This window comes from Salmo salar, chromosome 06, assembly GCF_965601325.2.
Source record: "Salmo salar chromosome 06, fSalSal1, whole genome shotgun sequence".
Classification (NCBI taxonomy): domain Eukaryota; kingdom Metazoa; phylum Chordata; class Actinopteri; order Salmoniformes; family Salmonidae; genus Salmo; species Salmo salar.
Genome location: NC_138296.1, coordinates 89355196 through 89377500, shown reverse-complemented (window position 1 = coordinate 89377500; position 22305 = coordinate 89355196). Strand labels below are relative to the sequence as shown.

Here is a 22305-nt window from a genome sequence, read left to right as displayed (position 1 = left end):
GAGACAGAAACAAATATGAAAGGCAGGACTGGGAGGATGATTTTAAACTCAGATATCTCAATCACATTTTGACATAGAGGTTCATGTAGACCAGGGCTGCCCAACCCTCTTCCTGGAGATCTACTGTCCTGTAGGTTATCAGTCCAACCCTCTTCCTGGAGATCTACTGTCCTGTAGGTTTTCAGTCCAACCCTCTTCCTGGAGATCTACTGTCCTGTAGGTTATCAGTCCAACCCTCTTCCTGGAGATCTACTGTCCTGTAGGTTTTCAGTCCAACCCTCTTCCTGGAGATCTACTGTCCTGTAGGTTTTCAGTCCAACCCTCTTCCTGGAGATCTACTGTCCTGTAGGTTATCAGTTCAACCCTCTTCCTGGAGATCTACTGTCCTGTAGGTTTTCAGTCCAACCCTCTTCCTGGAGATCTACTGTCCTGTAGGTTATCAGTTCAACCCTCTTCCTGGAGATCTACTGTCCTGTAGGTTTTCAGTCCAACCCTCTTCCTGGAGATCTACTGTCCTGTAGGTTTTCAGTCCAACCCTCTTCCTGGAGATCTACCGTCCTGTAGGTTATCAGTTCAACCCTCTTCCTGGAGATCTACTGTCCTGTAGGTTTTCAGTCCAACCCTCTTCCTGGAGATCTACTGTCCTGTAGGTTTTCAGCCCAACCCTCTTCCTGGAGATCTACTGTCCTGTAGGTTATCAGTCCAACCCTCTTCCTGGAGATCTACCGTCCTGTAGGTTATCAGTCCAACCCTCTTCCTGGAGATCTACTGTCCTGTAGGTTATCAGTCCAACCCTCTTCCTGGAGATCTACTGTCCTGTAGGTTTTCAGTCCAACCCTCTTCCTGGAGATCTACTGTCCTGTAGGTTTTCAGTCCAACCCTCTTCCTGGAGATCTACCGTCCTGTAGGTTATCAGTCCAACCCTCTTCCTGGAGATCTACTGTCCTGTAGGTTATCAGTCCAACCCTCTTCCTGGAGCTCTACTGTCCTGTAGGTTATCAGTCCAACCCTCTTCCTGGAGATCTACTGTCCTGTAGGTTCAGTCCAACCCACAGGACAGTGAATCTCCAGGAAGGGGGTTGGGCAGCCCTGATGTACACCTAGAGTTTATTATTACAGTTAACATATACAATCACTATTGAACCTGTCAACCTATTGATTGATACTGATTCCAGTCAAGAGTCATCATGTCATGTTGGAGTCATTGTTACTTTGGGATGAATTTTTGAATGAATAACTGAAATGATGTATTGATTTGATGTCAATGGGAGATCTGTGAGTTACAGTATGTTCCTGCATCTCAAGTTAGGATTTGTCTTTTAACTGTCAGTGTGTGTGTGTGTGTGTGTGTGTGTGTGTGTGTGTGTGTGTGTGTGTGTGTGTGTGTGTGTGTGTGTGTGTGTGTGTGTGTGTGTGTGTGTGTGTGTGTGTGTGTGTGTGTGTGGACATTGTACCGCAGTGCAGTCTCAGCTCATCATGAAATTTGTAGAGGTCCTCCTGAATCTCTTCAGGACAGGGACAGTCCTCCCCAGCAGCAAAGTTTAACAGGATGTTGATCTACATGGACAGATGGTGGGAGGGAGGGGGAAGGAGAGAGTATGAGATTGAGAGAGAGAGAGAGAGAGAGAGAGAAACTGAGAGGCCATCCCTACAGCACAGCATCATTACAGTGAGTCAGGCAGGCCTGGAGATTCTCCCTAGATCTCTATGACATCACATCTGTTTGATCCAGGAGATTGGTCTGGATGGTTTTACCTCTAGCTTGGGGACATCATTTGTAGAGGATGCTATGAGGAGATAGGAGACATTCTACACTAATATGACAGTTGGAACAATCACCTGTCATAGAAAAACGACATATTTACCTGATTTGTTGGATATTTGACGATTATATACTTAACAAAACAATAAGACATTTCCGTTCTATTAAATGTCTGTGTAAACTGAGAGGAGCCTAAAAACCTACAGCTGGCATTCCACTGATCAGATGTGGTGGGTGTCACTGAGATAGAGAGAGCCTGGAGGAACATAACAAAGGCCTCAGTATTCCTAATTATCCTGGCACCTGGGAGACGGCACCAGAGGCAGATGACCACTGGATGAACCCAAAGTGGCTTATGGTGCCACTTTTGAGCATTCTTGGTATCAGCTATATAAGAAACAGCATGGTCTGTAAAGGGTAGGCTCTCGGCCCAAGACTGTTGGGTTGACCAGTCTAATTATTGTAATAATTAATCGATGTTGAATAAAGATGGTTGTTTGAAGAAATTACAAAGTCTCTCTCACTTGATTAGAATATTCCACCACACACAACATATGGTAGCTAGCTATATGTGAAGAGGCATATGCTAACTATAAAAAAAAAGACTCACTGTAAATTAAATTGAGTCCCTGAACCGGGCTTTGAGGATGTTGCCAGTGTTTTGATTCTGTTTCTGGCACTACAGTTTCTTAATAAAATACATAGAGGAATAAAGAGGTCTTGGTGAGTACACTCTTAGAAAAAAAAGGGTTCCAAAAGGGTTCTTCGGCTCTCCCCATTGGAGAACTATTTTTGGTTCCAGGTAGAACCCGTTTTGGTTTCAGTCAGAATCCTTATGGGTTCCATGTAGAACTCTCTGTAGAAAGGGCTCTACATGGAACAAAAAGTGTTCTACCTTCGAACCAAAAGGGGTTCTTCAAATAGTTGTCAAATGGGGACAGCAGAAGGACCGTTTCAGTGTCAGACATTTTGTTTCTGAAACACAGATCAGTGTATTTGATAACTAGCAGGAGAGAGATTGATCAGCATAGGCTTAGCAGCTGTAGGGGAGTGTTATTTGAAGTGTGAACAGGAGAACAGTGGGGAGCTCATGGGCCTGTGTGTGTGTGTGTGTGTGTGTGTGTGTGTGTGTGTGTGTGTGTGTGTGTGTGTGTGTGTGTGTGTGTGTGTGTGTGTGTGTGTGTGTGTGTGTGTGTGTGCGCGTGTGTGTGTGTGTGTGCGTGTGTGCGTGTGGTAACGGGCAGGTCTAATTACAGTCTGACTCACTCTTGTATTATGTAAACAGGAGCTGTACTGGGTTAAAGACTGGCCCAGAAACTGGAAGAGCAATGCGCTTCAATTTCTAGATGTGTTTGTGTGTGTGTGTGTCTGAGTTTGCAAGCCTGTGTGTGTGTGTGTGTGTGTGTGTGTGTGTGTGTGTGTGTGTGTGTGTGTGTGTGTGTGTGTGTGTGTGTGTGTGTGTGTGTGTGTGTGTGTGTGTGTGTGTGGTGTGCGTGTGCTCATCATCGTGTTGGTAGGAGGTGTTCTCTCTTTCCCTCTCTCTCTAATGTTCTCCTACTCAGCTCCCAGGCACATTGAGGAAAGAGAAGCAGTTACATGGAGGTTTAATAGATCATGATCATTGGTTCTAAGTATCTGAGAGCCCCACTACCTCTGTGCCTCTCCTGATGTTATATACAAATACGAGTATAAACATGACACTTTGCAAGTGAAGTGTGCTGGAGCTACTTACCTTTGAACGGTATTTGAACATTACCAACACACCTGCTAATAAGACACACCTGCTAATTAGACACACCTGCTAATTAGACACACTCGCTAAGACACACCTGCTAAGACACACCTGCTAATAAGACACACCCGCTAATAAGACACATCCGCTAAGACGACACACCCGCTAATAAGATACACCTGCTGAGACAACACACCTGCTAAGATGACACACCTGCTAATAAAACACACCTGCTAATAAGACACACCTGCTAATAAGACACACCTGCTAAGACGACACACCTGCTAAGACGACACACCTGCTAATAAGACACACCTGCTAATTAGACACACCTGCTAATAAGACAACTTGCTAAGACGACACACCTGCTAAGACGACACACCAGCTAATAAGACACACCAGCTAATAAGACACACCTGCTAATAAGACACACCTGCTAATAAGACACACCAGCTAAGACACACCAGCTAAGACACACCAGCTAAGACACACCAGCTAAGACACACCAGCTAAGACGACACCTGCTAATAAGACACACCTGCTAAGACACACCTGCTAATAAGACACACCTGCTAAGACAACACACCTGGTAATAAGACACACCTGCTAATAAGACACACCTACTAAGACACACATGCTAATAAGACACACCTACTAAGACACACATGCTAATAAGACACACATGCTAAAAAGACACACCTGCTAAGATACACCTGCTAAAGCAACCCTCAGATGCATTTACAAGTTATATTGCTGCACCTTTAAACTGCTGGCTGTATTCGCAAGTTAGTCAAAACCATGGACACAGGGTTAGATATTTCTGCATTCCCGACATGGTTAAGAATGTGATGCGTTGACAGATCATTTACAGTTAGACTCAACGCCCAAGCTGAAGGAACCTCATATCAGTATAGCCACCACCAGGGACCACTGTGAGAGGCTGGGTTGTTTGAGACAGATTAGTCTAACATCTGTTGTTGTGAAAATGAGAAAACCCTGTGGGGGATATTTTGGTCAGGCAGGGAATCTGAGTACCACAGACATCTGTCTGTCTTGATTTAAGGCTTTAGAAGGGTCAAATGGGGCCCTGACTTTTGGTATTTGGGGGTTCTTGCTGTGCTTGAATTTTGAAACGTAGCTCTTTCATTTCAGAAATGTTTTAAAAGAAGGTTTTACTTTCTGTGACCTTACAGCATTTTATGGCAGTTTTTGCCTTTTTCAAATTTCTGTCAAGATAGTTCAATGACAGTTTTTTTCTGATTCTGATACTAGATACAAAGTATCAGAATCAACAAATCAAAACAAAACAGAACAACTTCTTCTAGGTTTTGTACAAAACGACAAGAAAGACGAGAACAGTACCTGTTCCTGTGGAGGGGATCTGAACTCCTTGGTCTTCTTGGCAGTGACGGCAGCAGACATGTTGAGGGCTAACATCAACTCGTTGTACCTGAACTTCTGGTTGTACTGCAGCTTGGACACAAAGCTGTCTGAGAAGGACACGATGGCCTCGATACGCTGCTTCAACTCACAGTCACAAAAGTAGTGCAGCAGCTCACACATCTAGTCGATAAGGAAGAGACAAGAGAGAGTTAGATCATGTTGGATCATGGACAGTACCGTGTAGTACAGTACACGACAGGGTTGGGTTCAATTCTGAATTGAGTTGCGAATTGCTCTTTAATTCCAACAAAGTGAGATTAAGTTAGTATTATCTAGTAGACAGGAGAGAGATAAAGTTGGTGTTCACACATCTAGTAGAGAGGGGTATTTCAGTATTCCATATACAGTACAGTACTAAAGTTATTACACACCTACACTACTTTTGTTACATGTGATATACCAATTATAGCTTAATCTGAATGTTAATGTTAATGTTATATCAAAATGAAATTCGGTACAGTTGATGTTTTTGCTGATAGTAGTTTTGCTGGTAACGATTTTGATGGTACATTCAACTTGATTGAGTAGCCAGCCACTCATTGGTGTAGCACACATCCACGCAGCCCTCGCTCGGCAGGGGGCCCACAATTATTTTTATTTTTTTGGGGGGGTGGATCCAACCGGAGGTTGGCCCCCCCAGATAGCCATGAATTCATTTTTTATTTTATTTTTTACAATTAGAGGAAATTAGTTATAAAACTGCAACATGTTTCTCTCAGCCTCATGGCAAAATGTGCAGAATAGCAGGAAATTAGCTATAAAACCTGTTTCTCTCAGCCCCATGGTCAAACAAATAATCATATAAAAACTCCAAAATACTTTTGGTTGGCGGGGGGCTTGTTCGAGCCTTGTTGTGGGGTCACGAAACTGTTCAACTGCTGCCGCAGCCACTTTACTATTGGCATCAATTTCCTAACAGTCCATTTAGCTGGGACTGAACGCCTGGGACTGAACACATGGGACCGAACGCCTGGGACCGAACGCTTGTGGACCGAACGCCTGGGACTGAACGCTTGTGGACCGAACGCCTGGGACTGAACGCTTGTGGACCGAACGCCTGGGACCGAACGCCTGGGACCGAACGCTTGTGGACCGAACGCCTGGGACCGAACGCTTGTGGACCGAACGCCTGGGACTGAACGCCTGGGACTGAACGCTTGTGGACCGAACGCCTGGGACCGAACACATGGGACCGAACGCCTGGGACCGAACACATGGGACCGAACACATGGGACAGAACGCCTGGGACCGAACGCCTGGGACCGAACACATGGGACCGAACGCCTGGGACCGAACGCCTGGGACCGAACGCCTGGGACCGAACGCCTGGGACCGAACGCCTGGGACCGAACGCCTGGGACCGAACGCCTGGGACTGAACGCCTGGGACTGAATGCCAACTCTGCCAGTGTGTGCGAAACTGAGGGTGTGTGTGTGTGTGTGTGTGTGTGTGTGTGTGTGTGTGTGTGTGTGTGTGTGTGTGTGTGTGTGTGTGCGTGTGTGCGTGTGTGCGTGTGTGTGTGTGAACGCTCTCTCTCGCCTACCTGTCGTTTGACAGACTCAGGCAGTGTCTTCTCCAGCAGTCCCTTCACGGTCGGTTTGACGTCCTTGGTCTCCTCCTCACCAGCCTCCACAGCCTTCTCCTCGTTGCTGCTCACCTCCTCCTTCTCTCCTCCTCCTGCTGATGCTGCCTCCACCTCCTCCTCCTCTGGCTCCCCGAACACATTAGGGTCAATGAGGAGCAGGATCAGCCTCACCTAGTACATGAAAAAACATCCCACATAATTAAAATGTACATCCTATACACGTAACTGCCAGAATAAAGGAAACACTTGAGTGAATGAGGGATACAAAGTATATTGAAAGCAGGTGCTTCCACACAGGAGTGGTTCCTGAGTTAATTAAGCAATTAACATCCCATCATGCTTAGGGCCATGTATAAAAATGCTGGGCAGGCCATTATTTTGCCTATCATGGCTATGCCCCCGTAGGATGACAACGCCCCTCCATCCATAGGGAAAGAGCGGACACTGAATGGTTTTATGAGCATGAAAACGATGTAAATGGCCATGACCGTCTCAGTCACCAGATCTCAACCCAACTGAAAACTTCTAAGAGATTCTGGAGCAGAACCAGAGACACCGCTTTCCATCACCATCAACAAAACACAAAATGATGGAATTTCTTGTGGAAGAATGGTGTCACATCCATCCAATAGAGATCTAGACACTTGTAGAAGATATACCAAGGTGCATTAAAGCTGTTTTGGCTGGTGGTGACCCAATGCACTATTAACACACTTTATGTTGGTGTTTCCTTTATTTTGGCAGTTACATGTATATGCCAGTTAACAGACACTATATTTATCCATCTGTATATGCCATTTAACAGACACCATATTTATCCATCTGTATATGCCATTTAACAGACACTATATTTATCCATCTGTATATGCCATTTAACAGACACTATATTTATCCATCTGTATATGCCCTATAACAGACACTATATTTATCCATCTGTATATGCCATTTAACAGACACTATATTTATCCATCTGTATATGCCCTTTAACAGACCCTATATTTATCCATCTGTATATGCCCTTTAACAGACACTATATTTATCCATCTGTAAATGCCATTTAACAGACACTATATTTATCCATCTGTAAATGCCATTTAACAGACACTATTTTTATCCATCTGTATATGCCATTTAACAGACACTATATTTACCCACCTGTATATGCCATTTAACAGACACTATATTTATCCATCTGTATATGCCCTTTAACAGATACTATATTTATCCATTTGTATATGCCATTTAACAGACACTATATTTATCCACCTGTATATGCCCTTTAACAGACACTATATTTATCCATCTGTATATGCCCTTTAACATACACTATATTTATCCATCTGTATATGCCATTTAACAGACACTATATTTATCCATCTGTATATGCCCTTTAACAGATACTATATTTATCCATTTGTATATGCCATTTAACAGACACTATATTTATCCACCTGTATATGCCCTTTAACAGACTGTCACAACCGTCATCAAGAATGGACCAAGGCGCAGCAGGTATGTGGATACTCATGTTTTTTAATTTCAAAAAAGGAGTAAAGTATCCACTGGACAAAAACAATAAAGACGACAGCAACAGTCTTGCAGGCACATACAACGCAGTGCAAGGACAACTACCCACAATCCCAAAGAAAAACACACACTCCTATATAGGACTCCCAATCAAAGGCAACTCAACACACCTGCCTTCAATTAGGAGTCCCAATCACCAACACAACCATTCACACACACAAAACCCCCTGCCACATCCTGACCAAGACTAACACAATTACGCCCTCTGCTGGTCAGGACGTGACAGTACCCCCCTCAAGGTGCAGACCCTGGAATGCACCTAAAAAAAAGAAAACACAAAAAAATCCCCAATACCCCAACAAAACCAATAAACAATAACCCCTAAACAATAAAGGAGGGAAAGAAGGGTGGCTGCCAATCACCGACGGCACTGTGCTACACCCTCCCTCCCCAACCCACCTATCCTGGAGGTGGCTCAAGTGCAGGACGTGGACCTCGCTCCACCTTCGGCGTCGCCCACTTCGGTGGTGCCGATAACTGCGCCAGGCAGACGGGCCACTCGGGCTGACCCTGGCAGACGTACCACTCTGGCTGGGCCGGAAGACATGCGGGCCACTCGGGCTGGGCCGGAGGACAGGCGGGCCACTCGGGCTGGGCCGGAAGCCAGGCGGGCCACTCGGGCTGGGCCGGAGGGCAGGCGGGCCACTCGGGCTAGGCCGGAGGGCAGGCGGGCCACTCGGGCTGGGCCGGAGGGCAGTCGGGCCACTCGGGCTGGGCCGGAGGGCAGTCGGGCCACTCGGGCTGGGCCGGAGGGCAGTCGGGCCACTCGGGCTGGGCCGGAGGGCAGTCGGGCCACTCGGGCTGGGCCGGAGGGCAGTCGGGCCACTCTGGCAGCTCCGGGCAGTCGGGCCACTCTGGCAGCTCCGGGCAGTCGGGCCACTCTGGCAGCTCCGGGCAGTCGGGCCGCTCTGGTGACTCCTGACTGGCGGGCCACTCTGGCAGCTCCGGGCAGTCGGGCGTCTCTGGCGACTCTTGACTGGCGGGCGGCTCTGGCGACTCTTGACTGGCGGGCGGCTCTGGCGACTCTTGACTGGCGGGCGGCTCTGGCGACTCTTGACTGGCGGGCGGCTCTGGCGACTCTTGACTGGCGGGCGGCTCTGGCGACTCTTGACTGGCGGGCGGCTCTGGCGACTCTTGACTGGCGGGCGGCTCTGGCGACTCTTGACTGGCGGGCGGCTCTGGTGACTCTTGACTGGCGGGCGGCTCTGGCGACTCTTGACTGGCGCGCGGCTCTGGTGACTCTTGACTGGCGAGGCTGGACTGACGCACTAGACGCCTGATGCGTGGGGCTGGTACTGGACGTGCCAGCCTGGAGACACGCACCTCCATGCTAGTGCGTATGGCGGGAAACACCGGACCGTAGAGGCGCACTGGTGGTCTTGAGTGCAGGGTTGGCATCACCCCTTCCGGCTCGATGCCTACTTCGCCCTGGCACATGCGGGGCGCTGGTACTGTGCCTACCGGCCTGAAAATCCCAGGCCTCACCACAGCCCCAACCCCAAAGCACGGGACCTGTCCAGTCTGCCCTACAAGGCTACGGGGAGCTGGCCTGGGGCTCCAATCTCGCCCCGCCAAACAGCCCTTGTGCCCCCCCCCAAAAAAATTATTGGGGCTGCCTCTCGGGTTCCCTTAGCTCCCTTAACTTGTCCTCCCAGAATCTTTGCTCATCCTGCCAAGTCCATCCATCCACGCTGTTCTCCTGTGGCTTCCTCCTCTTCCGCTGCTTGGTCCTTTTGTGGTGGGTAGTTCTGTCACAACCGTCATCAAGAATGGTCCAAGGCGCAGCAGGTATGTGGATACTTATGTTTTTTAATTTAAAAAAAAAGGAGTAAAGTATCCACTGGACAAAAACAATAAAGACGACAGCAACAGTCTTGCAGGCACATACAACACAGTGCAAGGACAACTACCCACAATCCCAAAGAAAAACACACACTCCTATATAGGACTCCCAATCAAAGGCAACTCAACACACCTGCCTTCAATTGGGAGTCCCAATCACCAACACAACCATTCACACACACAAAACCCCCTGCCACATCCTGACCAAGACTAACACAATTACGCCCTCTGCTGGTCAGGACGTGACACAGACACTATATTTATCCATCTGTATATGCCCTTTAACAGACACTATATTTATCCATCTGTATATACCATTTAACAGACACTATATTTATCCATCTGTATATACCATTTAACAGACACTATATTTATCCATCTGTATATACCATTTAACAGACACTATATTTATCCACCTGTATATGCCCTTTAACAGACACTATATTTATCCATCTGTATATGCCCTTTAACATACACTATATTTATCCATCTGTATATGCCATTTAACAGATACTATATTTATCCAAAGCCACTTACAGCACAGGCAGTACATCCATTGTTTCTATATGTCACCCCAACAGGAATTAAACCCACAACCCTGGGTTGTATTCATTAGTGCTGACTGAAGCAGAACTGTTCCAATCCGTTTGCTTTCCTTCGGTCATAGTGAATACGACCCTGGTGTTGCTATAGCGCCACACTCACACACCATAACAACTGATCTAAACCTCACCTCCTCGCTGGTGAGTACCCCCATGATCAGCAAGGTCCCGATCAGCTTGAGGATGGGGACAAACTGGTACTCCACACTGCCTCCTACTGGGTCTCTGATGTGACTGCCTCCTCCCTGCACCGCCTCAGTCAGCATACTGATGGCCTTCTCCTTCAGGATACCCAGGGGGATCTGGGGACTGGAGGAATCATTATAATAATGTATTTTATTGATAGGCATTAAAGTATAACACTATAAAAATGTAAGTCAAAGTAGAAAAAACTAAACCTGTAACAGAAATAGGGTTCGGAATCTTTCAAATACTTTGAGCGTTTTGCTCAAATGGTCCAGTAAGCCAGGCAAGCTCAATCAAGCCCAGATGAAGTATTTTAAATTATTTCAAAGTATGGTATGTGAGCCGAAGTCTGAAAGTATTACAGCTTGATAGAAAAGTACTATACAAGTGAAGTTAAAGTAATTAAGCTCTAACCTGTGGAGGTGCTGCTGTTTCTTGGTGGTGATGAAGGAGAGAGGGGAGAAGATGAGGCGTGGTTTCAGAGAGGTGCTGAGGCCTACCCCGGGTAGAGAGTGTCTCTTGGACTCGTCAGGGAACAGCTTGATGGAGCGCGTCTCATCGGTCACAGGGATGATAAACTCATTGTTCATCATCAGACGAGCCTCTTTTGCTGTCTCCAGGTGGATGCTGGTGGAAGGTACATAGATAATCAATAAATCAATATATCAACCAACCAATAAATTAATTAAAGCAGTCAGTCATTTAACCAATCAATTATCAGCATAATAATGGATTTCTATAAAATAGTGGGTTAACATCCTGTTCATTATAAAGACCCCTCATCCACCAACCAATGAACTCCTCACCCACCTCATAAGAACATTATAGAATCCCTCTCTCAGCATGCCGGACAGGTATTGGTTGTCGATGGTGTAGAGCAGCTGTGATTGGTCGAGGTGGGAGCAGAGGGCGTGTGCCACGCGGGTGTTGCCCAATGCGCAGAGGGCACAGTAGAGCATCAGGGTGTGGTAGTGGAACTTCCTCAGACCCTCGTTCTCCGATAGCTCCAGGATGTCCAGACACCTGAGGGGAGTGGACGGGAAGGGATGGAGAGAGAAGGGGGTTGAGGGAGAGACAGAGAGAGAGAGAGAAAGAAAGAGACAGAGACAGACAGAGAGAGAATATAGCAAAGAGAGAGAGAGAAGATAGCAAAGAGAGAGAAGATAGCAGAGAGAGAGAGAGAGCGAGAGAGAGAGAGAGAGAGAGAGAGAGAGAGAGAGAGAGAGAGAGAAAGAGAGCGAGAGAGAGAGAGAGAGAGAGAGAGAGAGAGAGAAAGAGAGAGAGCGAGACAGAGAGTAATATATGGATTTAGGAGATATAGTGGAAACTCCACCTAGCCCACCAGAAGGATAAATGAACAAGATATTGCTACATTCATCAAGTGTCTAGGAGTAGAGGTTGAGTGTTGATCTCCGATAGAAATAAACCACCTGTTTTCCTCAGGTATATGAACAGCCATCATCTGCAGTGGCTCCAGACACTGCACCACCCAGCCGTGTCTCTCTGAGACCCTGGCGGTCTCCACGGTGAGGAAGGTGTTTGGCATACGGCTCCACAGCACCGCTACGATGGTCTGAACGTCCAGACGTGGTGGACACTGGGGCACAGGGTTACGCTGCTCACTCTTAAAGATGGCTGACGACAGGGGCATGGCGGCCTGGGGACAGAGAGAGAGAGAGAGAGAGAGAGAGAGAGAGAGGAGAGAGAGAGAGAGAGAGAGAGAGGGAAAGAAAGAGAGAGAGCGATTGAGAGAGAAATAGAGAGTCACGTCCTGACCATAGTAAGTTGTTATTTTCTATGGTAGAGTGGTCAGGGCGTGACAGGGGGTGTTTATCTGTTTTTGTATGTCTATGTTCAGTTCTAGTTTTTGTATTTCTATGTTGGTCGTTGTTTGGCATGACCTCCAATTAGAGGCAGCTGGTTGTCGTTGCCTCTAATTGGAGGCCATATTTAAGTTGATGTTTGTCCCACCTGTCCTTGTGGGTGATTATCCTTTGAGTAGTGTGTTTTTTCCCCTCTCTCCATCACGGTTTGTTGTTTTCTGGTTAGTTTAAGTATTTATGTATTGCATTCTATGTTGGTCGTTGTTTGGCATGACCTCCAATTAGAGGCAGCTGGTTGTCGTTGTCTCTAATTGGAGGCCATATTTAAGTTGATGTTTGTCCCACATGTCCTTGTGGGTGATTATATTTTGAGTAGTGTGTTTTTTCCCTCTCTGCGTCACGGTTTGTTGTTTTCTGGTTAGTTTAAGTATTTATGTATTGCATTACGTTTCACTATTATATAAAGATGTGGAACTACGAAAACGCTGCATCTTGGTCCGATCCTTCTCATAGCCGTGACATAGAGAGAGAGAAAGAGGCAGCATCATTACAACACTGTATATAGACATAATATGACATTTGAAATGTCTCAGTTCCTTTGGAACTTCTGTGAGTGTAATGTTAACTGTTTATTTCTGATTGTTTATTTCACTTCTGTTAATTGTCTATTTAACTTGCTTTGGCAATGTAAACATATGTCTCCCATGCCAATAAAGCTTTTTTTAAGTAGACTGGATATAGTAGTAGACCGGATATAGTAGTAGACTGGTTATATAAGTAGACTGGTTATAGTAGTAGACCGGATATAGTAGTAGACTGGATATAGTAGTAGACTGGATATAGTAGTAGACTGGATATAGTAGTAGTGTCACGTTATTTGTTAGTGTTTAGTTTGGTCAGGACGTGGCAGGGGGTATTTGTTTTATGTGGTTCAGGGTGGTTGTGTGTATGTGTCCATGTAGAGAGGGGTATTTGATTTATTACTAAAGGGTTTTGGTTATTGTTCTATGGTAGTTTATTTCTATGTTCTGTCTAGTCATTAGTATTTCTATGTTTAGTGAATTGGTGTTGGGGCCTTCAGTTGGAGGCAGCTGTCTATCGTTGCCTCTGATTGAAGGTCCTATAATTAGGGCTGTGTTTGTATTGTGGATTGTGGGTAGTTGTATTCTGTTTTGTGCTTGTCACCTGACAGAACTGTTAGTGTCGTTTCTGTTAATTGTATATATGTTTATTTTGTTTCTCCTTCTTATATATTAAAAAGAGAAGATGAGTATACACTTCCCTGTTGCGTCTTGGTCCTCCACACACGACACTCGTTACAAGTAGACAGGTTATAGTAGTAGACTGGTTATAGTAGTAGACTGGTTATAGTAGTAGACTGGATAAAGTAGTAGACTGGATATAGTTGTAGACTGGATATAGTAGTAGACTGGTTATAGTAGTAGACTGGATAAAGTAGTAGACTGGATATAGTTGTAGACTGGATATAGTAGTAGACTGGATATATATATATTTTTTTTCACCTTTATTTAACCTGGTAAGCTAGTTGAGAACAGGTTCTCATTTACAACTGCGACCTGGACAAGATAAAGCAAAGCAGTGCAGCACAGACAACAACTCAGAGTTATAAATGGAATAAACAATAAACAAGCCAATAACACAATAAACAAGTCAATGACAAAGTAGGAAAAAAAAGAAAATAGTAGCAGACTGGTTATAGTAGCAGACTGGTTATAGTAGTAGACTGGTTATAGTAGTAGACTGGTTATAGTAGTAGACTGGCTATAGTAGTAGACTGGTTAAAGTAGTAGACTGGTTATAGTAGCAGACTGGTTATAGTAGTAGACTGGTTATAGTAGTAGACTGGTTATAGTAGTAGACTGGCTATAGTAGTAGACTGGTTATAGTAGCAGACTGGTTATAGTAGCAGACTGGTTATAGTAGTAGACTGGTTATAGTAGTAGACTGGTTAAAGTAGTAGACTGGCTATAGTAGTAGACTGGTTAAAGTAGTAGACTGGATATAGCAGTAGACTGGTTATAGTAGCAGACTGGATATAGTAGTAGACTGGATATAGTAGCAGACTGGTTATAGTAGTAGACTGGTTATAGTAGTAGACTGGTTATAGTAGTAGACTGGCTATAGTAGTAGACTGGTTAAAGTAGTAGACTGGATATAGTAGTAGACTGGTTATAGTAGCAGACTGGATATAGTAGTAGACTGGATATAGTAGTAGACTGGCTATAGTAGTAGACTGGATATAGTAGTAGACTGGTTAAAGTAGCAGACTGGATATAGTAGCAGACTGGATATAGTAGTAGACTGGTTATAGTAGCAGACTGGATATAGTAGTAGACTGGTTAAAGTAGCAGACTGGATATAGTAGCAGACTGGATATAGTAGTAGACTGGTTATAGTAGCAGACTGGATATAGTAGTAGACTGGATATAGTAGTAGACTGGTTGTAGTAGTAGACTGGTTATAGTAGTAGACTGGTTATAGTAGTAGACTGGTTATAGTAGTAGACTGGTTATAGTAGTAGACTGGATATAGTAGTAGACTGGTTATAGTAGCAGACTGGCTATAGTAGCAGACTGGATATAGTAGTAGACTGGTTATAGTAGCAGACTGGATATAGTAGTAGACTGGTTAAAGTAGTAGACTGGTTATAGTAGTAGACTGGTTATAGTAGCAGACTGGATATAGTAGCAGACTGGCTATAGTAGCAGACTGGTTATAGTAGTAGACTGGTTATAGTAGCAGACTGGCTATAGTAGTAGACTGGTTAAAGTAGTAGACTGGTTATAGTAGTAGACTGGTTATAGTAGTAGACTGGTTATAGTAGCAGACTGGTTATAGTAGCAGACTGGATATAGTAGTAGACTGGTTAAAGTAGTAGACTGGTTATAGTAGTAGACTGGTTATAGTAGCAGACTGGATATAGTAGCAGACTGGCTATAGTAGCAGACTGGATATAGTAGTAGACTGGTTAAAGTAGTAGACTGGTTATAGTAGTAGACTGGCTATAGTAGTAGACCGGTTAAAGTAGTAGACTGGCTATAGTAGCAGACTGGTTATAGTAGTAGACTGGTTATAGTAGTAGACTGGTTATAGTAGCAGACTGGATAAAGTCGTAGACTGGTTATAGTAGTAGACTGGTTATAGTAGCAGACTGGTTAAAGTAGTAGACTGGCTATAGTAGTAGACTGGTTAAAGTAGTAGACTGGTTATAGTAGTAGACTGGCTATAGTAGTAGACTGGTTATAGTAGTAGACTGGTTATAGTAGTAGACTGGTTATAGTAGCAGACTGGTTACAGTAGTAGACTGGTTATAGTAGTAGACTGGTTATAGTAGCAGACTGGTTATAGTAGCAGACTGGTTATAGTAGTGGACTGGTTATAGTAGCAGACTGGCTATAGTAGTAGACTGGTTAAAGTAGTAGACTGGTTATAGTAGTAGACTGGTTATAGTAGTAGACTGGTTATAGTAGCAGACTGGTTATAGTAGCAGACTGGATATAGTAGTAGACTGGTTATAGTAGCAGACTGGATATAGTAGTAGACTGGATATAGTAGTAGACTGGTTGTAGTAGTAGTCTGGTTATAGTAGTAGACTGGATATAGTAGTAGACTGGTTATAGTAGTAGACTGGTTATAGTAGCAGACTGGTTATAGTAGCAGACTGGATATAGTAGTAGACTGGTTATAGTAGTAGACTGGTTATAGTAGTAGACTGGATATAGTAGTAGACTGGTTGTAGTAGTAGACTGGATATAGTAGTAGACTGGATATAGTAGTAGACTGGTTAAAGTAGTAGTCTGGTTATAGTAGTAGACTGGATATAGTAGCAGACTGGCTATAGTAGTAGACTGGTTAAAGTAGTAGTCTGGTTATAGTAGTAGACTGGTTATAGTAGTAGACTGGATATAGTAGCAGACTGGCTATAGTAGTAGACTGGATATAGTAGCAGACTGGCTATAGTAGTAGACTGGATATAGTAGCAGACTGGCTATAGTAGTAGACTGGATATAGTAGCAGACTGGCTATAGTAGTAGACTGGTTAAAGTAGTAGACTGGTTAAAGTAGTAGACTGGATATAGTAGTAGACTGGTTAAAGTAGTAGTCTGGTTATAGTAGTAGACTGGATATAGTAGCAGACTAGCTATAGTAGTAGACTGGTTAAAGTAGTAGTCTGGTTATAGTAGTAGACTGGTTATAGTAGCAGACTGGATATAGTAGCAGACTGGCTATAATAGTAGACTGGATATAGTAGCAGACTGGATATAGTAGCAGACTGGATATAGTAGTAGACTGGTTATAGTAGTAGACTGGATATAGTTGCAGACTGGTATTGGAGCAGACTGGATATAGTAGTAGACTGGTTATAGTAGTAGACTGGCTATAGTAGTAGACTGGATATAATAGTAGACTGGATATAGTAGTAGACTGGTTATAGTAGTAGACTGGTTAAAGTAGTAGACTGGCTATAGTAGTAGACTGGATATAATAGTAGACTGGATATAGTAGTAGACTGGATATAGTAGTAGACTGGATATAGTAGCAGACTGGCTATAGTAGTAGACTGGTTATAGTAGTAGACTGGTTATAGTAGTAGACTGGTTAAAGTAGTAGACTGGCTATAGTAGTAGACTGGATATAATAGTAGACTGGATATAGTAGTAGACTGGATATAGTAGTAGACTGGATATAGTAGCAGACTGGCTATAGTAGTAGACTGGTTAAAGTAGTAGACTGGCTATAGTAGTAGACTGGATATAATAGTAGACTGGATATAGTAGTAGACTGGATATAGTAGTAGACTGGATATAGTAGCAGACTGGCTATAGTAGTAGACTGGATATAGTAGCAGACTGGCTATAGTAGTAGACTGGATATAGTAGCAGACTGGCTATAGTAGTAGACTGGATATAGTAGCAGACTGGCTATAGTAGTAGACTGGTTAAAGTAGTAGACTGGTTATAGTAGTAGACTGGTTATAGTAGACTGGTTATAGTAGCAGACTGGATATAGTAGCAGACTGGTTATAGTAGTAGACTGGGGGACACCAACCTTGATCTTGACAAACTCAAACTGGAAGAGGTTGGTGCTGGTGGGACGCACAAACACAGCAGGGAACAGCTTAGTGTTGGACTCCACCTAAACACAAGAATATATACACAATCCTTACCTCAAGAACAACATCAGTAGCCTATAGACACACAACAATAAATCTCACATCATTACAATATATCAACCACCTAGACATACAGGACATAAGAACAGCAAGTCAACCACCTGCTTAGAGTCAATCACACATCATCAACTCTAAAGGCGTGGTTACTAAATTGAGTTGCACTTGATACACTTGATATGATTTCATGACCACGCTAACAACCTGTTCACCATCCAGAACACATCCTCAACAACACTTCAGGGGATTGATGCTAGTGTTATTTTCACCGTTGACTTCTAGAACCCTCCAAATTGTCAAGGTGGAACACACAGCATTCTAAGTATGATTTCATCTATATGGTAAACATGTGTCTGGGTCTGTCCCCAATTGCCCCCCTATTCCCTATATAGTGTACTTCTTTTGAGCAGGGTCCACAGGGCTCATTTGGGACACACATTTGTATTTTAAGAGATGTTTCCTGATACCCTGCAGATAATTACACAGCCATCACAATTCATCTTCCTCTGGCGGTCTGCGTTGGGGGAAGGACAGACACAGTTCTCACTCTTTAAGTAAATAAATCTGTAGGGGGGGGGGGGGGGGGTTGGAATAAAAGATCATTGATGCTTGGGCCATCTTGGTTTGCATTCAGACAGCCGACTGATTAGTTCGGTTTTTTAAACTGCCCCTCTGATGCCTATCTGACCATCACACAGTGTATCAATACCAGCCATCAGCAGAGACTGTCTGTATCCCAAATGCCACCCTATTACCAATACCAGAGCCTGGTCAAGAGAAGTGCACTATATAGGGAATGGGGGGCCATTAGGGACACAGAGCGACTTGGACAGGGGGCCAGATCGCAAATCAGACAGTTTATCAATGCCAGGCAGCAATAAATAAATAAATAAATATATATATATATATTTGTTTTTTTATAAATTTTTTTTTTTTTTTTTTTTTCTGTCTGATGGCTGCCTGGCATTGATAAACTATCTGATTTGCGATTTGCTCAAAAAAATAAAGGGAACACATAAACTACACAATGTAACTCCAAGTCAATCACACTTCTGTGAAATCAAACTGTCCACTTAGGAAGCAACACTGATTGACAATACATTTGACATGCTGTTGTGCAAATGGAATAGACAACAGGTGGAAATTATAGGCAATTAGCAAGACACCCCCAATAAAGGAGTGGTTCTGCAGGTGGTGACCACAGACCACTTCTCAGTTCCTATGCTTCCTGGCTGATGTTTTGGTCACTTTTGAATGCTGGCGGTGCTTTCACTCTAGTGGTAGCAGGAGACGGCGTCTACAACCCACACAAGTGGCTCAGGTAGTGCAACTCATCCAGGATGGCACATCAATGCGAGCTGTGGCAAGAAGGTTTGCTGTGTCTGTCAGCGTAGTGTCCAGAGCATGGAGGCGCTACCAGGAGACAGGCCAGTACATCAGGAGACGTGGAGGAGGCCGTAGGAGGGCAACAACCCAGCAGCAGGACCGCTACCTCCGCTTTTGTGCAAGGAGGAGCAGGAGGAGCACTGCCAGAGCCCTGCAAAATGACCTCCAGCAGGCCACAAATGTGCATGTATCTGCTCAAACGGTCAGAAACAGACTCCATGAGGGTGGTATGAGGGTCCGATGTCCACAGGTGGGGGTTGTGCTTACAGCCCAACACCGTGCAGGACGTTTGGCATTTGCCAGAGAACACCAAGATTGGCAAATTCGCCACTGGCACCCTGTGCTCTTCACAGATGAAAGCAGGTTCACACTGAGCACATGTGACAGACGTGACAGTCTGGAGACGCCGTGGAGAACGTTCTGCTGCCTGCAACATCCTCCAGCATGACCGGTTTGGCGGTGGGTCAGTCATGGTGTGGGGTGGCATTTCTTTGGGGGGCCGCACAGCCCTCCATGTGCTCGCCAGAGGTAGCCTGACTGCCATTAGGTACCGAGATTAGATCCTCAGACCCCTTGTGAGACCATATGCTGGTGCGGTTGGCCCTGGGTTCCTCCTAATGCAAGACAATGCTAGACCTCATGTGGCTGGAGTGTGTCAGCAGTTCCTGCAAGAGGAAGGCATTGATGCTATGGACTGGCCCGCCCGTTCCCCAGACCTGAATCCAATTGAGCACATCTGGGACATCATGTCTCGCTCCATCCACCAACGCCACGTTGCACCACAGACTGTCCAGGATTGGTGGATACTTTAGTCCAGGTCTGGGAGGAGATCCCTCAGGAGACCATCCGCCACCTCATCAGGAGCATGCCCAGGCGTTGTAGGGAGGTCAAACAGGCACGTGGAGGCCACACACACTACTGAGCCTCATTTTGACTTGTTTTGAGGACATTACATCAAAGTTGGATCAGCCTGTAGTATGGTTTTCCACTTTAATTTTGAGTGTGACTCCAAATCCAGACCTCCATGGGTTGATAAATTGGATTTCCATGTATTATTTTTGTGTGATTTTGTTGTCAGCACATTCAACTATGTAAAGAAAAAAGTATTTAATAAGATTATTTCATTCATTCAGATCTAGGATGTGTTATTTTAGTGTTCCCTTTATTTTTTGAGCAGTGTAAATAGAGAGGCAATTTCCCCCCCAAAATTGAAAAGAAATAAAGATTTTGAAAACAAAACAGAAAAGGAGAAAATCTAATATCTATTGGGAAAAACCCAATTAGCTACAGAATATGTTGTTTCCTGCCACACCTGTAGAGACAGCCAGTAGAACAACCAACCAGAACATTAACATTACTACCTGTGTGTTACACCTGTAGAGACAGCCAGTAGAACAACCAACCAGAACATTACTACCTGTGTGTTACACCTGTAGAGACAGCCAGTAGAACAACCAACCAGAACATTACTACCTGTGTGTTACACCTGTAGAGACAGCCAGTAGAACAACCAACCAGAACATTAACATTACTACCTGTGTGTTACACCTGTAGAGACAGCCAGTAGAACAACCAACCAGAACATTACTACCTGTGTGTTTCACCTGTAGAGACAGTCAGTAGAACAACCAACCAGAACATTACTACCTGTGTGTTACACCTGTAGAGACAGCCAGTAGAACAACCAACCAGAACATTAACATTACTACCTGTGTGTTACACCTGTAGAGACAGCCAGTAGAACAACCAACCAGAACATTACTACCTGTGTGTTACACCTGTAGAGACAGTCAGTAAAACAACCAACCAGAACATTAACATTACTACCTGTGTGTTACACCTGTAGAGACAGCCAGTAGAACAACCAACCAGAACATTACTACCTGTGTGTTAGACCTGTAGAGACAGCCAGTAGAACAACCAACCAGAACATTAACATTACTACCTGTGTGTTTCACCTGTAGAGACAGCCAGTAGAACAACCAACCAGAACATTACTACCTGTATGTTACACCTGTAGAAACAGCCAGTAGAACAACCAACCAGAACATTGCTACCTGTGTGTTACACCTGTAGAGACAGCCAGTAGAACAACCAACCAGAACATTAACAGTACTACCTGTATGTTACACCTGTAGAGACAGCCAGTAGAACAACCAACCAGAACATTAACAGTACTACCTGTATGTTACACCTGTAGAGACAGCCAGTAGAACAACCAACCAAATCATTACTACCTGTGTGTTTCACCTGTAGAGACAGCCAGTAGAACAACCAACCAGAACATTAACATTACTACCTGTGTGTTACACCTGTAGAGACAGCCAGTAGAACAACCAACCAGAACATTACTACCTGTGTGTTACACCTGTAGAGACAGCCAGTAGAACAACCAACCAGAACATTACTACCTGTGTGTTACACCTGTAGAGACAGTCAGTAGAACAACCAACCAGAACATTAACATTACTACCTGTGTGTTTCACCTGTAGAGACAGCCAGTAGAACAACCAACCAGAACATTAACATTACTACCTGTATGTTACACCTGTAGAGACAGCCAGTAGAACAACCAACCAGAACATTACTACCTGTGTGTTACACCTGTAGAGACAGCCAGTAGAACAACCAACCAGAACATTACTACCTGTGTGTTACACCTGTAGAGACAGCCAGTAGAACAACCAACCAGAACATTACTACCTGTGTGTTACACCTGTAGAGACAGCCAGTAGAACAACCAACCAGAACATTACTACCTGTGTGTTACACCTGTAGAGACAGCCAGTAGAACAACCAACCAGAACATTACTACCTGTGTGTTACACCTGTAGAGACAGCCAGTAGAACAACCAACCAGAACATTACTACCTGTGTGTTACACCTGTAGAGACAGTCAGTAGAACAACCAACCAGAACATTAACATTACTACCTGTGTGTTACACCTGTAGAGACAGCCAGTAGAACAACCAACCAGAACATTACTACCTGTATGTTACACCTGTAGAGACAGCCAGTAGAACAACCAACCAGAACATTACTACCTGTGTGTTACACCTGTAGAGACAGCCAGTAGAACAACCAACCAGAACATTACTACCTGTGTGTTACACCTGTAGAGACAGCCAGTAGAACAACCAACCAGAACATTACTACCTGTATGTT

General features: G+C 44.5%; 1 protein-coding gene across 5 annotated transcripts in view; it reads right to left on the bottom strand.

The window, feature by feature from the left end:
• Positions 1-22305, bottom strand: part of LOC106608253 (ryanodine receptor 3) — a 264485-nt gene that overhangs the window by 117739 nt on the left and 124441 nt on the right. For all 5 annotated transcript variants that reach the window (XM_082977053.1, XM_045721102.2, XM_045721103.2 and 2 more), the window contains 8 exons: positions 17633-17719; positions 12170-12396; positions 11550-11762; positions 11154-11366; positions 10685-10862; positions 6481-6693; positions 4857-5057; positions 1455-1557 (listed from right to left, as the gene is read on the bottom strand). In XM_082977053.1, the coding sequence (XP_082833179.1) occupies positions 1455-1557; positions 4857-5057; positions 6481-6693; positions 10685-10862; positions 11154-11366; positions 11550-11762; positions 12170-12396; positions 17633-17719 (1435 nt within the window). The remainder of the gene's footprint in view (positions 1-1454; positions 1558-4856; positions 5058-6480; positions 6694-10684; positions 10863-11153; positions 11367-11549; positions 11763-12169; positions 12397-17632; positions 17720-22305) is intronic.